General features: G+C 40.1%; 1 protein-coding gene and 1 long non-coding RNA gene across 3 annotated transcripts in view; one reads left to right on the top strand and one right to left on the bottom strand.

The window, feature by feature from the left end:
- DNAH14 (dynein axonemal heavy chain 14) overlaps positions 1-16,207 on the bottom strand; it is a 390,346-nt gene that overhangs the window by 281,090 nt on the left and 93,049 nt on the right. The window contains exon 16 of the mRNA XM_046678097.1: positions 15,650-15,994. Within this exon, the coding sequence (XP_046534053.1) occupies positions 15,650-15,994 (345 nt within the window). The remainder of the gene's footprint in view (positions 1-15,649; positions 15,995-16,207) is intronic.
- The window catches only part of LOC124248243 (uncharacterized), a 120,705-nt gene that overhangs the window by 70,311 nt on the left and 34,187 nt on the right, over positions 1-16,207 (top strand). For both annotated transcript variants that reach the window (XR_006890956.1, XR_006890955.1), the window contains one exon: positions 15,685-15,729. This is a non-coding gene — a long non-coding RNA (uncharacterized LOC124248243). The remainder of the gene's footprint in view (positions 1-15,684; positions 15,730-16,207) is intronic.

Below are 16,207 nucleotides of genomic sequence, written 5' to 3' on the forward strand. Positions count from 1 at the left end.
AAGCCAGGAATTATTAATTCTATGTGTTATATGTCTGATTTTTGTTGTCTTTATTTAAAGAGTACTGTCCATTTTGTGAGGTAGTTATCTGCAGATCAGCTTGATCCTTTTTAGGCCAATTTTTCTGTTGTTTAAATGTTTCCTTATCAACTATGAAGTTCTTACTAAGCAACTTTTTTATTGAGGTCATAATAGTTTGTAACATTGTGAAATTTCAGTTGTATATTATTATTTGTCCATCACTACATATATGTGCTCATTTACCCCTTATGCCCATTCCCCAACTCCCTTCCCTTCTGGTAACTACTAATCTGTTCTCCTCGTCCGTGTGTGTGTTTTTCTTCCATATGTGAGTGAAATCATATGCTTGTCTTTCTCTATCTGGCTTATTTCACTTAACACAATACCCTCAAGGGCCATCTATGTTGTTGCAAATGGGGTGATTTTGTCTTTCTTTATGGCTAGTAGTATTCCATGGGGTGTGTGTGTGTGTGTGTGTGTGTGTGTGTGTGTGTTCTTTATCCATTCATCAGTCAATGGGCACTTGGGTGCTTCCACACCTTGGCTATTGTGAATAATGCTGCAGTGAACACAGGGGTGCATAAGTCTCTTTGAATTGTTGATTTCAAGTTCTTTGGATAAATACCAAGTAGTGGGATAGCTGGGTCATATGGTATTCTATTTTTAATTTTTTTGAGAAATCTCCATACTGTTTTCCATACTGGCTGCACTAGTTGGCATTCCCACCAGCAGTGTATGATGGTTCCCTTTTCTCCACATCCTCTCAAACACTTGTTATTTTTCGTCTTGGTGATTATAGCCATTCTAACAGGTGTAAGGTGATATCTCAGTGTAGTTTTGATTTGCATTTCTCTGATGATTAGTGATGCTGAACATCTTTTCATGTGCCAATTGGCCATCTGTATATCTTCTTTGGAAAAATGTCTGTTCATAACCTCTGCCCATTTTTTGATCCAGTTGTTTGTTTTTTTGTTGTTGAGTTGTGTGAGTTCTTTATGTATTTTGGAGATTAACCACTTATCAGATATATGATTTCCAAATATATTTTCCCAGTTAGTGGGTTGTCTCTTCATTTTGTTCATGGTTTCCTTTGCCTTGAAGAAGCTCTTTAATCTGATGAAGTCCCATTTGTTTTTTTTTTTTCTTTTGTTTCCCTTGCCCAAGTAGACAGTATTTGAAAAGATCCTTCTAAAACCAACATCAACGAGTATACTGCCTATATTTTCTTCTAGGAGTTTTATGGTTTCACATCTTACCTTCAAATCTTTAATCTACATTAAGTTAATTTTTGTGTATGGTGAAAGCTAATGGTCTACTTTCATTCTTTTGAATGTGGCTGTCCAGTTTTCCAAACACCACTTACTGAAGAGACTTTCCTTTCTCCATTGTATGTTCTTAGCCCCTATGTTGAAGATTAGCTGTCCACAGATGTGTGATTTTATTTCTAGGCTTTGAATTCTGTTCCATTGATCTGTGTATCTGTTTTTGTACCAGTACCATGCTGTTTTGATTACTATAGCTTTGTAGTATACTTTAAAGTTAGGGATTGTGATGCCTCCAGCTTTGTTCCTTTTCCTCAGGGTTGCTTTAGTTATTTGGGGTTTTTTGTTGCCCTATGTCAATTTTAGGATTCTTTCTTCTATTTCCATAAAGAATATCAGTGGGATTCTGATTGGGATTGCACTGAATCTGTAGATTGCTTTAGGTAGTACAGACATTTTAACTATGTTTATTCTTCAAATCCATGTGCATGGAATATCTTTCCATTTCTTTACATCATCATCGATTTCTTTCAGTAATGTCTTACAGTTTTCATTGTACAAGTCTTTCACCTGCTTGGTTAAATGTATTCCTAGATATTTTATTCTTTTTGTTGTCATTGTAAATGGGATTGTATTGTTGAGCTATTAGTTCGTTATTGGAGTATAGAAATGCAACTGAATTTTGTAAGTTGATTTTGTACCCTGCAACTTTGCTGCAGTTGTTGATTATTTCTAAGAGTTTTCTGATGAATTCTTTAGGGTTTTCTATATATAAAATAATGTCATCTGCAAACAACCAGAGTTTCACTTCTTCACTGCCTATTTGGATCCCTTCTTATTTCTTTTTCTTGCCTAATAGATCTGGCCAAAACCTCAAGGACTATATGAAATAAGAGTGGCGAGAGTGGGCACCCTTGTCTTATTCCTGTTCTCAGAGGGATGGCTTTCAGTTATTCCCCATTAAGTATGATGTTGGCTGTGGGTTTGTCATATATGGACTTTATTATGTTGATGTACTTTCTTTTGATACCCTTTTTATTGAGAGTTTTTATCATAAATGGCTGTTGGATCTTGTCAAATGCTTTCTCTGCCCCTACTGAGATTATCATGTGGTTTTTGATCTTCATTTCGTTAATGTGGTGTATCACACTGATTGACTTGTGGAGGTCGAACCATCCCTGCATCCCTGGTATAAATCCCACTTGATCATGGTGTAGGATCCTTTCAATGTATTGCTGTATTTGCTTTGCCAATAGTTTTTGAGGATTTTTGCATCTATGTTCATCAATGATATTGGCCTGTAATTTTCTTTCTTTGTGTTGTCCTTGTCTGGCTTTAGGATCAGGGTGATGTTGGCCTCAGAAAATGTGTTAGGAAATGTTCTATCTTCTTCAACTTTTTGTAATAGTTTTAGAAGGATAGGTATTAAATCTTCATTGAATGTTCGGTAGAATTCTCCAGAGAAGGCATCTGGTCCTGGACTTCTGTTTTTTTCAGAGGTTTCTGATTACTGTTTCAATTTCTTTACTTGTGATTGGTCTGTTCAGATTCTCTATTTCTTCCTGATTCAGTTGGGAGGTTGTATGAGTCTAATAATTTATCCATTTGTTCTACATTGTCCAATTTGTTGGCATATAGTTTTTCATATTATTCTCTTATAATCCTTTGTATTTCTGTGGTATCCATTGTAATTTCTCCTCTTTAATTTCTAATTTTATTTATTTGAGGCTTCTCTCATTTTCCTTAGCAAGTCTGGCTAAAGGTTTGTCAATTTTGTTTATCTTCTCAAAGAACCAGCTCATAGTTTCACTGATCCCTTCTACTGTTTTTTAAATTTCATTTATTGCTGCTCTAATTTAATTATTTCTCTCCTTCTGTTGACTTTGGGCTTTCTTTGTTCTTCTTTTTCTACTTCTGATAGTTGTACTTTAAGATTGCTTATTTGAGATTTTTCTTGTTTGTTAAAGTGGGCCTGTATTGCTATGAATTTCACTCTTAGTACCACTTGTAGTGCATCCCATATGAGTTGGTATGGTGTACTTTCATTTTCATTTGTCTCCAGATATTTTATGATTTCTACTTTAACTTCTTCTATGATCCATTGGTTGTTCAGTAGCATGTTGTTTAATCTCACCATATTTGTCTTTTCACAGCTTTTTTCTTGTAGCTGATTTCTAGTTTCATAGCATTATGGTCAAAATAGATGCTTCATATGATTTCAATCTTCTTAAATTTATTGAGGGTTGCCTTGTTTCCAAACATATGGTCTATCTCTGAGAATGTTCCATATGTACTTGAGAAGAATGTGTATTCGGCCTTTTTTTTATATTATTAATGTTATGATAGATTACAACCTTGTGAGATTTCAGTTGTACATTTTTGTTAGTCATGTTGTGGGTACACCACTTCCCCCTTTGTGCCCTCCCCCCACCCCCCCTTTTCCCTGGTAACCACCGATCAGATCTCCTTATCAATATACTAACTTCCACCTATGAGTGGAGTCATATAGAGTTCGTCTTTCTCTGACTGGCTTATTTCGCTTAACATAATACCTTTGAGGTCCATCCACGTTGTTGTAAATGGGCCAATTTTGTCTTTTTTATGGCTGAGTAGTATTCCATTGTGTATATATACCACATCTTCTTTATCCAATCATCAGTTTCTGGGCATGTAGGTTGGTTCCATGTCTTAGCTATTGTAAATAATGCTGCGATGAACATAGGGGTGCAACGGACTCTTGAGATTTCTGATTTCAAGTTCTTAGGATAGATACCCAGTAATGGGATGGCTGGGTCATAGGGTATTTCTATTTTTAACTTTTTGAGAAATCTCCATACTGTTTTCCATAGTGGCTGTACCAGTTTGCATTCCCACCAACAGTGTATGAGGGTTCCTTTTTCTCCACAACCTCTCCAACATTTGTCGCTCTTGGTTTTGGATGTTTTTGCCAATCTAACGGGTGTAAGGTGATCTCTTAGTGTAGTTTTGATTTCCATTTCCCTGATGATTAGCGATGATGAACATCTTTTCATGTGTCTATTGGCCATATTCATATCTTCTTTTGAGAAATGTCTGTTCATGTCCTCTGCCCATTTTTTGATCGGGTTGTTTTTTTGTTGTTAGGCAGTGTGAGTTCTTTGTATATGATGGAGATTAACCCTTTGTCAGATAAGTGGCTTGTAAATATTTTTTCCCAATTAGTGAGCTGTTTTTTTGTTTCAATCCTGTTTTCCCTTGCCTTGAAGAAGCTCTTTAGTCTGATGAAGTCCCATTTCTTTATTCTTTCTATTGTTTCCCTCAACTGAGGAGTTATAGTGTCCGAAAACATTCTTTTGAAACTTATGTCAAAGAGTGTACTGCCTATATTCTCTTCCAAAAGACTTATTGTCTCAGGCCTAATCTTTAGGTCTTTGATCCATTTTGAGTTTATTTTGGTGTGTGTTGAAAAAGAGTGGTCAATTTTCAATCTTTTGCATGTGGCTGTCCAGTTTTCCCAGCACCATTTGTTGAAGAGACTTTCTTTTCTCTATTGTAGGCCCTCTGCTCCTTTGTCGAAGATTAGCTGTCTATAGATGTGTGGTTTTATCTCTTGGCTTTCAATTCTGTTCCATTGATCTGTGGACCTGTTTTTGTACCAGTACCATGCTGTTTTGATCACTGTAGCTTTGTAGTATGTTTTGAAATTGGGGATTGTGATTCCGCCGGCTTTGTTTTTCTTACTCAGGATTGCTTTAGCAATTCGCGGTCTTTTGTTGCCCCATATGAATTTTAGGATTCTTTGGTCAATTTCTGTAAAGAATGTCATTGGGATTCTGATTGGGATAGCACTGAATCTGTAGATTGCTTTAGGTAGTATGGACATTTTAACTATGTTTATTCTTCCAATCCATGTGCATGGAATGTCTTTCCATCTCTTTATGCCATCATCAATTTCTTTCAAGAAAGTCTTGTAGTTTTCATTGTATAGATCCTTCACTTCCTTGGTTAAGTTTATCCCAAGGTATTTTATTCTTTTCGTTGCGATTGTGAATGGGATTGAGTTCGTGAGTTCTTTTTCTGTTAGTTCATTGTTAGTGTATAGAAATGCTACTGATTTATGCATGTTAATTTTATACCCTGCTACTTTGCTGTAGTTGTTGATTATTTCTAATAGTTTTTCTATGGATTCTTTCGGGTTTTCTATATATAAGATCATGTCGTCTGCAAACAGCAAGAGTTTTACTTCTTCGTTACCTATTAGGCTTCCTTTTATTTCTTTTTCCTGCCGAATTGCTCTGGCCAGCACCTCCAGTACTATGTTGAATAGGAGCGGTGAAAGTGGGCACCGTGTCTTGTTCCTGTCCTCAGAGGGATGGCATTCAGTTTTTGTCCATTGAGTATGATGTTGGCTGTGGGGCTGTCATATACGGCCTTTATTATGTTGAGGTACTTTCCTTCTATACCCATTTTATTGAGGGTTTTTATCATAAATGGGTGTTGGATCTTGTTGAATGCTTTCTCTGCATCTATTGAGATGATCATGTGGTTTTTGTTTTTCATTTTGTTGATGTAGTGTATCACGTTGACTTGCGGATGTTGAACCATCCCTGCGTCCCTGGTATAAATCCCACTTGATCATGGTGTATAATCTTTTTGATGTATTGCTGTATTCGGTTTGCCAAAATTTTGTTGAGGATTTTTGCATCTATGTTCATCAGTGATATCGGCCTGTAGTTCTCCTTCTTTGTGTTGTGCTTGTCAGGTTTGGGGATCAGAGTGATGTTGGCTTCATAGAATGTGTTAGGGAGTACTCCGTCTTTCTCAATTTTCTGGAACAGTTTGAGAAGAATAGGTATTAAGTCTTCTTTGAATGTTTGGTAGAATTCTCCAGAGAAGCCGTCTGGTCCTGGACTCTTATTTTTGGGGAGGTTTTTGATTACCGTTTCTATTTCCTTACTTGTGATTGGCCTATTCAGATTCTCCATTTCTTCCTGATTCAGTTTGGGGAGATTGTAGGAGTCTAGGAATTTGTCCATTTCTTCCAGGTTGTTCAATTTGTTGGCATATAGCTTTTCATAGTATTCTCTTATGATCTCTTGTATTTCATTGGTATCTGTTGTGATTTATCCTCTCTCATTCCTAATTTTATTTATTTGCGATTTCTCTCTTTTCTTGGTGAGTCTGGCTAAGGGTTTGTCAATTTTGTTAATTCTTTCGAAGAATCAACTCTTTGTTTCATTGATCCTTTCTACTGTCTTTTTTTGTTTCAATATCGTTTATTTCTGCTCTAGTTTTTATTATTTCCCTCCTTCTACTGACTCTGGGCTTTGTTTGTTCTTCTTTTTCTAGTTCTGTTAGGTGTCATTTGAGGTTGCTTATGTGAGCTTTTTCTTGTTTAGTGAGGTGAGCCTGTACTGCGATGAATTTCTCTCTTAGGACTGCTTTTGCTGCATCCCAAATGATTTGGTATGTCGTGTTCTCATTTTCATTTGTCTCCAGATAATATTTGATTTCTTCTTTAATTTCTTCAATGATCCATTGTTTGTTCAGAAGCGTTTTGTTTAGTCTCCACATTTTTGCACCTTTCTCTGCTTTTTTCTTGTAGTTGATTTCTAGTTTAATAGCATTATGATCAGAAAAGATGCTTGATATTATTTCAACTCTCTTGTATTTATTGATGTTTGCTTTGTTTCCCAAAATACGGTCAATCCTTGAGAATGTTCCATGTGCACTTTAGAAGAATGTGTAACCTGCTGTTTTTGGATGAAGTGTTCTATATATATCTATTAAGTCCATCTGGTCTAATTTTTCATTTAATTCTATTATTTCCTTGTTGATTTTCTGTCTGGATGTTCTGTCCATTGGTGTTAATGGTGTGTTGAGGTCCCCTACTATTATTGTATTGTTGTTGATGTCTTCTTTTAGTTCTATTAAGAGTTGCTTTACAAATTTTGGTGCTCCTGTGTTGGGTGCGTATATATTTATAAGTGTTATGTCTTCTTGGTGGAGAGTCCCTTTTATCATTATATACTGTCCCTCTTTGTCTTTCTTTATCTGTTTTGCTTTGAAATCTACCTTGTCTGATATTAGTATAGCGACACCTGCTTTCTTTTGTTCATTATTAGCTTGGAGTATTGTTCTCCATCCCTTCACTCTGAGTCTGTGTTTGTCTTTGGGGCTGAGGTGTGTTTCCTGGAGGCAGCATATTGTTCGGTCTTGTTCTTTGATCCATCCTGCCACTCTGTGTCTTTTGATTGGGGAGTTCAATCCATTTACATTTAGAGTGATTATTGAGATGTGGGGGCCTACCACTACCATTTTGTGTCTTGTTTTCCGGTTTTCTTCATTTCCTTTGTTTCTCGTCCCATGGTTTAATCTGTTCTGATGAAGAGCTGCTACTCTCTGTTGTTGTCCTTCTACTTATCTCCTCTGCTCTTGGTTTTGTAGCCCCTTTCCTTTTTTGGATTTTTCAGGAATGAGGGTTTTCCTGAGGATTTCCTGAAGAGGAGGTTTTGTGGCAATGAACTCCCTTAATTTTTGTTTATCTGGGAAAGTTTTTATTTCTCCATCATATTTGAAGGATATTTTCGCTGGGTAGAGAATTCTCAGCTGTAGATTTTTGTCCTTCAGATTTTTGAATGTATCATTCCACTCTCTTCTAGCCTGTAAAGTTTCTGCTGAGAAATCTGCTGATAGCCTGATGGGGGTTCCTTTGTAGGTTAGTTTCTTTTGCCTGGCTGTCCTTAGTATTTTCTCCTTGTCATTGACTTTTGCTAGCTTCACTACTATATGCCGTGGAGTTGGTCTTCTTGCATTGATAAAGTTTGGAGATCTATTGGCTTCTGTCACCTGAAGATCCATCTCTCTCACCAGATTTGGGAAGTTCTCAGCCATTATTTCTTTGAATAGGCTTTCTGCCCCTTTCTCCTTCTCTTCTTCCTCTGGTATACCTATAATCCTTACGTTGCATCTCCTAATTGTGTCTCCTAATTCTCGGAGAGTTTCTTCATTTCTTTTTAGTCTTGCTTCTCTCTCCTCCTCTGCCTGCAGCAATTCTATATTGCCATCTTCCAAATTGCTAATTCTTTCCTCCATATTATCGGCCCTACTGTTCAGAGCATCTAGATTTTTCTTAATCTCCTCTATTGTGTTCTTCATTTCTAATATTTCTCTTTGGTTCTTCTTTATTGTATCAAACTCTTTTGTGACATAGCTCCTGAACTCGTTGTCGGTCAGAATTCTCTCTTAACTCATCGAGTATTTTAATGATGGCTGTTTTGAAGTCATCATCATTTAGGTTATATATCTCATTTTCTTTGGGATTGTTTTCTGTGTATTTGTTATTTTCTTTCTGTTCTGGAGATTTAATGTATTTTTTCATATTGCTTGATGTTGTTGATTTGTGCCTCCACATAGAGATAGAGTTTAGTTGCTCCTTTCACTTGTTTCAGCTGCTGCGGTGGGGGAGCAGCTGTTTATACTGCACCAACCAGGAACCCTGTCCGCAGTTGCTAACTGGGCCTGGGCCCCTCCTCGTAGTCCCAGTGGTCCTTTGGATTCCCTCCTCTGCCGTGGGGGCTGTCACAGGGGGGCTTCAGGCTGCTGGTGCCTACTGTTGCAGCCCACCTAGACGTGCTCCCTCCTTGGGGTCTGCAACAGTGTTATGGGCTTTTCCAGAGGCCAGGAGTGGGATCACTTATATTTGTCGCTCCGTCGCTGTCGGCACCCACAAAATCTCGCTTGTCCACTATGGGTCGCAGGAGAGCTATTGGCATCTTCTACAGTCTGTGGTTAGTTCACCTAGCTATGCTACTTTTGTCCCGGGGTCTTCCAGCCTTGTGGCTGCCAGATGGGTGCTTTCTACTAGTGCTGTGCAGAGGCTTTCCCTGAGGCTGCTGTGAGCCTGTAGGGTTTCCCCCTAGGCTATGGAGCTGGGTCACTGGAACTCCCCCCAGCCCCAGTCCTGTTCCCCAGGAACTCGGGGAGCCCTTTGCCCTGTCTTGGGGGATAGCTGGAGATCCTGACTTCAGAGGTAGCTGGTCAGCTGCTGCCCTGCCTGATATTCTCCTCTCCGGGACCCTCCCGGTATTGTGGATCCTGGGAGTGGCCCCTCCGCTAATAGCAGACACAGAGTTTTGTTTGCTGCCCGGGCAGAACTCTGGAGCTTCCCCTCCAGGCCGCGGAGCCAGCCTCTGGAGCTTCACCCAGCCCCAGTCCTCTCCCAGATCTCCGAGATCTCCAGCAGTCCCCAGCCCCCACGGGGCGGGCAACGGCAGCCTGGGGTCACCTCGCCCTCTGGGATTCCCTCCGTGACCTTCCTGGAGTTGTGAATGCTGGGCGTGGCCCCTCCGCTAATGGCAGACAGAGAGTTTTGTCTGCTGCCCGGGCAGAACTCTGGAGCTTCCCCTCCAGGGCGCAGAGCCAGCCTCTGGAGCTTCCCCCAGCCCCAGTCCTCTCCAAGATCTCCGGCAATCCCTAGCCCCACGGGGCGGGCAATGGCAGCTGGGGGTCGCCCCGCCCTCTGGGATTCTCTCCAGGACTTTCCCAGAGCCGTGAATGCTGGGTGTGGCCCCTCCGCTAATGGCAGACAGAGAGTTTTGTCTGCTGCCCGGGCGGAACTCTGGAGCTTCCCCTCCGGGGCGCGGATTCGGCCTCTGAAGCTTCACCCAGCCCCAGTCCACTCAGAGATCTCCGGCAATCCCTAGCCCCACCGTGCAGGCAGTGGCAGCCGGGGGACCTCCGTACCCTCAGCGACTCTCTCTGGGACCCTCTGGGCGCCGCGAACACCAGGCAGGATCTCCCCGCGGGTCCAGGTGTGCAACTCCAAAGTTTCCCTCTGCGTTTAGGAGTAATTGCGGGGGGTTTAGGTAGGGTTCTGGTCACCTGTTTCCACTGTCGCTCCTCTGTTGTGTGCTCACTCCTGCCCTAGATGTGTGTTGATCTTCTGGGGGCGTCCGTTGGAAGAAAGCCACTTGCGGGTACTAGGCTGTTCGGTCAGGGTCGGAGAGTTTTCACCTATTTCCACATCCTCCCGGAGGAAAGTCCGTCCGCCTTCCGATGTATAGTCGCGTGGGTCTCTCAGATGTCCTGAGATGCTGTCTGGATATCCTTTGTTAAGCGATAAGTGTCCAAATCATTGTAGACTCGAAGGGGCAGAGACAAAGAGGATTACTCACGGCGCCATCTTGGATCTCCTCCTCTGTATTCGGCCTTTTTTGCATGGAGTGCTCTCTATGTATCTATTAAGTCCATCTGGTCTAGTTTTTCATTTAATCTCACTTTTTCCTTGTTGACTTTCTGTCTGGTTGATCTATCCATTGATGTAAGTGTAGTGTTGAGATCCCTTACTATTATTGTATTGCTATTAATAGCTCCTTTTAAGCCTATTAATAGTTGTTTTACGTCCTTTGGTGCTCCTGTGTGAGGTGCATATATATTTATAAGTCTTATGTTCCCTTGGTGGAGTGTCCCTTTTATCAGTATCTATTTATATAAATACTGCCCCTCTTTGTCTCTCATTGACTTTTTTATCTTGAAGTCTACTTTGTTTGATATAAGTATGGCAACACCTGCTTTCTTTTTTCGTGTGTGAGGAAGATTCACCTTGAGCTAACATCTATTGCCAATCTTCCTTTTTTTTTTTTTTTGCTTGAGGAAGGTTAGCCCTGAGCTAACATCTGTGCCAGTCTTACTCTACTTTGTATGTGGGATGCCTCCACAGTATGGCTGATGAGTGGAGTAGGTCCACAGCTGGGATGCAAACCTGTAAACGCAGGGCACTGAAGTGGAGAGAGTGGCACTTTAACCACTTAGCCACTAGGCCAGCCCCATCACTTTCTTTCTTTCACTTGCCATTCGCTTGGAGTATCATCTTCCAGCCTTTCATTTTGAGCCTGTGTTTGTCTTTAGAGCTGAGAGGTATTTCCTGGAGGCAGCATATTGTTGGGTCTTGTTTAATCCATCCAGCCCCTCTGTGTCTTTTGATTGGAGGATTCAATCCATTTACATTTAGAGTCATTACTGATATATGAGGGCTTAATGCTGCCATTTTATCATTGTTTTCCAGTTGTTCTCTATTTCCCTTGTTTCTCATCCCCTGTATTTCAGACTACCAATTCAGTTTGGTGGTTCTCTATGATGGTCTTCTCAGTTTTCTCTTTGTTTATCATTTGTGTCTCTGTTCTGATTTTTTGTTCTCTGGTTAACATGAGGTTTGTATAAATGATCTTGTAGATGAGATAGTCTATTTTCTGACAGTCTCTTATTTCCTTAGTCTAAGCAGGTTCCATCTCTTTCCTCCTCCCTGTCTGTTATTGTTGTCACAATTTATTCCATTTTGTGTTGTGAGTTTGTGGTTAAAATTCAGTGATTATAGTTATTTTTGAAGTTTTCCTTCCCTTTATCTTTAATGTTATAATTGTTTGCTAACCTGTTCTGATAGAGAGCTACAATTTTCTGATTTTGCTTATTTATCTTCTTGCTCAAGGCTTTGTAAACCCCTTCTTTTTTTCAGGTATGAGGGCATTCTTGAGCATTTCTTATGGGGGAGGGGTGGTCTTGTGGTGATGAACTCCCTCAGCTTTTGTTTATCTGTGAAAGTTTTATTTTTCCATCATATCTGAAGGATGTTTTTGCTGGACCGAGTATTCTTCGCTGAAAGTTTTTGTCTTTCAGAATTTTGAATATATCATTCCATTCTCTCATAGCCTGTCAGGTTTCTGCTGAGAAATTGCTGAAAGCTTGATAGGGGCTCCTTTATAAGTTATTTTCTTCTGCCTTGCTGCCCTTAATATTTTTTGTCATTGGCTTTTGCCAGTTTTACTAATATATGCCCTGGAGAAGGTCTTTTTACATTGATATAATTAAGATTTCTATTAGCTTCTTTTACTTGTAATCCCAGCTGCTTTCCCAGGTTTGGAAAGTTCTCAGCTATTATTTCTTGAACAAGCTTTCTGCTCCATTCTCCTTCTTTTCTCCATCTTGAATACCTATAATCCTTATGTTGCATTCCTAACTGAGTAGGATATTTTCTGGAGTCCTTCTGGTCTGGAGTATTAATATACCTCTTCATGCTATTTGATGGGGTGTATTTGTGCCTGCGCATAGTGGAAGTATTTAGTTGCACATTCCACCTACTGCCACTGTGGGGCAGAGGGCCAGAGCTGTGCATTCTGAGCCCACTGTGATCCCTGGCAGTTGTGCCTTTCTTTTGGAAGTTATGCTTACAGAGCCCATCTGCGTTTGCCTGCTGGCTTTTGTTGGTTTACACACCACATGTGCCAGTGCTCTGGGAGGGGTCCCTTGCTCTGGCCAACTGGCAGAGCTGGTGTGCCGGGGGGTGAGGGGCACTTTCTTTCATGTGTGATCCCAGGGGCACTCCCACTTTGCCCTCACTATCTGCCCTCCTGGGCTGCTCAGCTTTGTGAATACACCCCTGTGGTTGCTTAGCATCCTTGGTGTGGAGCTTTCCCACCTTCAAGTGGGAAAGGGAGGGAACTAGGAGAATGAAGGTGTTCCCAGAGAGGACTGTTTCCTCCCCCTCTCCTCTTAGAGCCACACACAGTCCCACACCCTATGTCACTGCAGTTGGGGTAGGGAAAGGATATACCCTTACTTCCTTCCACTGCCTCCTGGAGGGTCCAGAACCTCCACCTTCAAACATATGGCTGTGAGGGTCTCAGACGTCTATTGTGTTGTGTGAATGTCCTCTGTTGGTTTATGAATGTCCTTTCCATTGTACCTTGGGAGGGACAGTCTAAGAGAAGAGCTCACTCCACCATGATGCTGCATCACTCTACTTTTGACACCTATTTTTAATCTTTGGTAGAGTAGACTTAGAATGGCCTTCCCTTTAGAGATAAACCAGCTCCATTACTTAGGTGAAACTCTCTGGGATCTCCATGAATACCCTGTACAAGCCCTGAGATCCTTCACTCTGGTTGGTTGGAACTTGACTTCTGTGAGTTCTGAAATCATTCTGCTTACAACTCCTGGCTGGTTTAGGCCCATCTTTGTGGACTTTCACTCTATGTTCATAGTTGGTCACTCTACTTGGTAAAAAGTCATGGGACCCTTTATCCAGATTTCTGAGGGTTTTTTCCTTTTTTTTTTTTCTTTTCTTTTGCAGAGCTCTCTTCTTTATAGAACTCTGACCTGAAAATTTTAGCCATGTCAACTCAGTGAGGCCACTGGGCTCTATTCTGGTTCCCCTTCACTTTAGATATTTGTTTCCCCATTTTCTTTTTCATAGGATGGGAGTTTTAGTTATCCTTATTCTGTTCTTTCTACAACAGTTTATATTGGATGAGTGGGGGCTTATACCTTGTCTTTTACTTATAGTTCACCAGAACACGAAGCACCACACTTGCACTTGATAAAGAGAACCGTACATACTCCAGAGATGATAAATTTCGAGCTGTACAGAGAAACTGATTTGTCTTCTTTGGGGAGCAGGTGAAGGCCTTCTATTTTTTTTAAAAAAAGGTCTGTATAGTATGAGGGAGCAACACTTATTCTCCACTTTTGATGTCTCTTTCCGTGAAGAGGGAGCTCCACTGGTCTAACTCTCCTAGTGTCTCTTCTACCCCACATTCACTGTTTCCCTGGGAAGATGAAGTGACTTCTGTGATTGATGAATTTGGAAGGAGGAACTGAGCAGACACAGCCTAGGCCCTTCCTCTCAAAAGCCAGCTTGTCCACGAAGAGTACGTGTTCCTCTCTGCTTGCTGTTGTACAGTGAGAGGGACTCACTGTAGCCAGGAGGTTGGTAATTTTTCAGGGTAGCCAGTGTTGAGTGGGTTAAGGCTCTAATTCTGGCCTTCGGTTTTGACGTTAATTTCAAGCAAATATAAGTGATATACTCCAGGGTCCACTTTATTAGTAATAAAGGAAATATTTTAAATCTGTTTCTGCCTTAATCTGTTTTTTTATTTCTCAGTTGGTTCAAAACTCAGCCAGGTAAGAGTGGTAATATTTATTATGTCCCCTAAAAGTCAACATATGGGAAGAAGGGTGTGAGTAGCCAATGAGATGGACTGTGGCAGATACTATAAGTTGGCTAAACCCAACTCATCCAATCTTTTGCTTGCCCTCCTCTTCTAAAGAGGATGAGGAGCTTAAAATGTATCATCTCAGTCATGTCCTTTTGCAGCTGGAGGTGGCATTTTGACTCAGTTCTGGCAAGGAGAGGTAAAGTGAAATTTACCACCCTGCTTCTTCTGCTTCCCCCTTGTTTGTGTCTAAAGTATAAGCACAGTGCCTATGGGGCAGCAGTCATCATCAAAGGGAGCAGAGCAGAAAGAAGGAAGAAGCCTGGTTCCCTGCTTGCATCATAGCTATTGTACCAGCCCTGGGTTACCAACGCTCAGACTTCTTTTTGCATGAGAGAAATAAACACTTTCTTTAATAAACATTGTTTTTTGGGTTTTCTGATACTTGTTGGAGAATGCAATCTTAAGTGAAATAGGGAGTAACTTTTTGTATGGTCTTGTTGCGGGTCTAGAGATAATATTTCATTATATACAGCACACAGTACCTTTCATCTGAGACACTTTTCAATCCTTTCTTAAACTCTCTGTAGCACTGAAAATTTTGCAGGCTCCTCTTCCTCTAGCAATACCCCCTAAGTGTTGATATTCTTCAGGGTCCTCTTGTAGGTTCTTTTCTATTCTAACCATACACACTAACAAGGCCACTCTCATTCACTCTGATGATTTCAATAACCACTTGTATGTTGATCATTTAGATACATATTTCCAGTCTAGACTCTCTTCTGATATCCAGACATGTATATCTGGGTATCTCTACTTGAATATTACATAACTTAACAAGCCCTATGTTCCCTCTCCCAGTGAACTGCATCACTGCCCACCCTGCTGCCTAACCAAAAATCTAAAAGCATTATTACTTCCTCTTTTCCCTTACATTCTAATCAATAACTAAATCTTATTTATTCCATCTTTTAAATATATCTCAAATCCACATACTTTTCAGATTCCACATTGTTACTTCCCTGGTTCAAGTTATCATCAACTCTCCCCTAGATTACAGACATAGCTTTCCTCTTGTCTTATTCCACTTTAATCCATTCTTCACACTGCAGCCAGAGTGTCCTTACAAAAATGCAGATTGCCTCATGTCATTTCCCTGCTTAAAGCTTCGCAATGATTCAGGGGAAGAAGGTGGAAATTGATATGGGGTGCAATTTTGGATACGGTGGTCAGAGAAGCTTTCTTTGAGGAAGTAACATTTGATCAAAGACCCAAACAAATGCAATACATGCTGGAATTTTCTTAGGATAATATTTATCATGTATGTTTTCTAAGTTCATATTTTAAAATTATAATCTATAAAGATTCTCATGCAATAGAAATTTTGAAAATACTTACTTCCAATAGATTTGCATTCTTTTTCTCAATTACAGATTGCAAGAGGCTGTGGCTCATATGTATGATATTCTCAACATAGGGTAAGCATTCTGACTGGTAATCAAGACTTAGAACATTGAAAATACCAATGCGCTTCTCAATGACCATATTAACAATATGTCTAAGATAGTTTCTGAATTTAGTTAGCATAGTTTTAAACTGTGTTGAAGTTAATTCTTCCATAGACGATATTTTCATACTCATGATTTTGGCCTTCTCTACCATGGTAAAATATTTTGTAAAGTTCGAGGTATAAACATTAACTAGGCCCATTGAATTACCAATAATAGTCAGGAGACTCACAATCTGTAAGTAAAAATGATAAAAAGTTAGTCAGAATTTTAAGAGTGAAAAAAGCATGGTCTAATATGCTAACAGTTCTGTTAAAATATTTAAAAGAACACTTTTATGTGGAGTTCATTTTGTGAAGAACCTCTACTAAATAACTAAATATGTTGGAAATGTAAGAATTTTAAAAACGTAGATAGCTTTTTTTATATATGGTTTTATGTAAAGGCT

This window comes from Equus quagga, chromosome 12, assembly GCF_021613505.1.
Source record: "Equus quagga isolate Etosha38 chromosome 12, UCLA_HA_Equagga_1.0, whole genome shotgun sequence".
Classification (NCBI taxonomy): domain Eukaryota; kingdom Metazoa; phylum Chordata; class Mammalia; order Perissodactyla; family Equidae; genus Equus; species Equus quagga.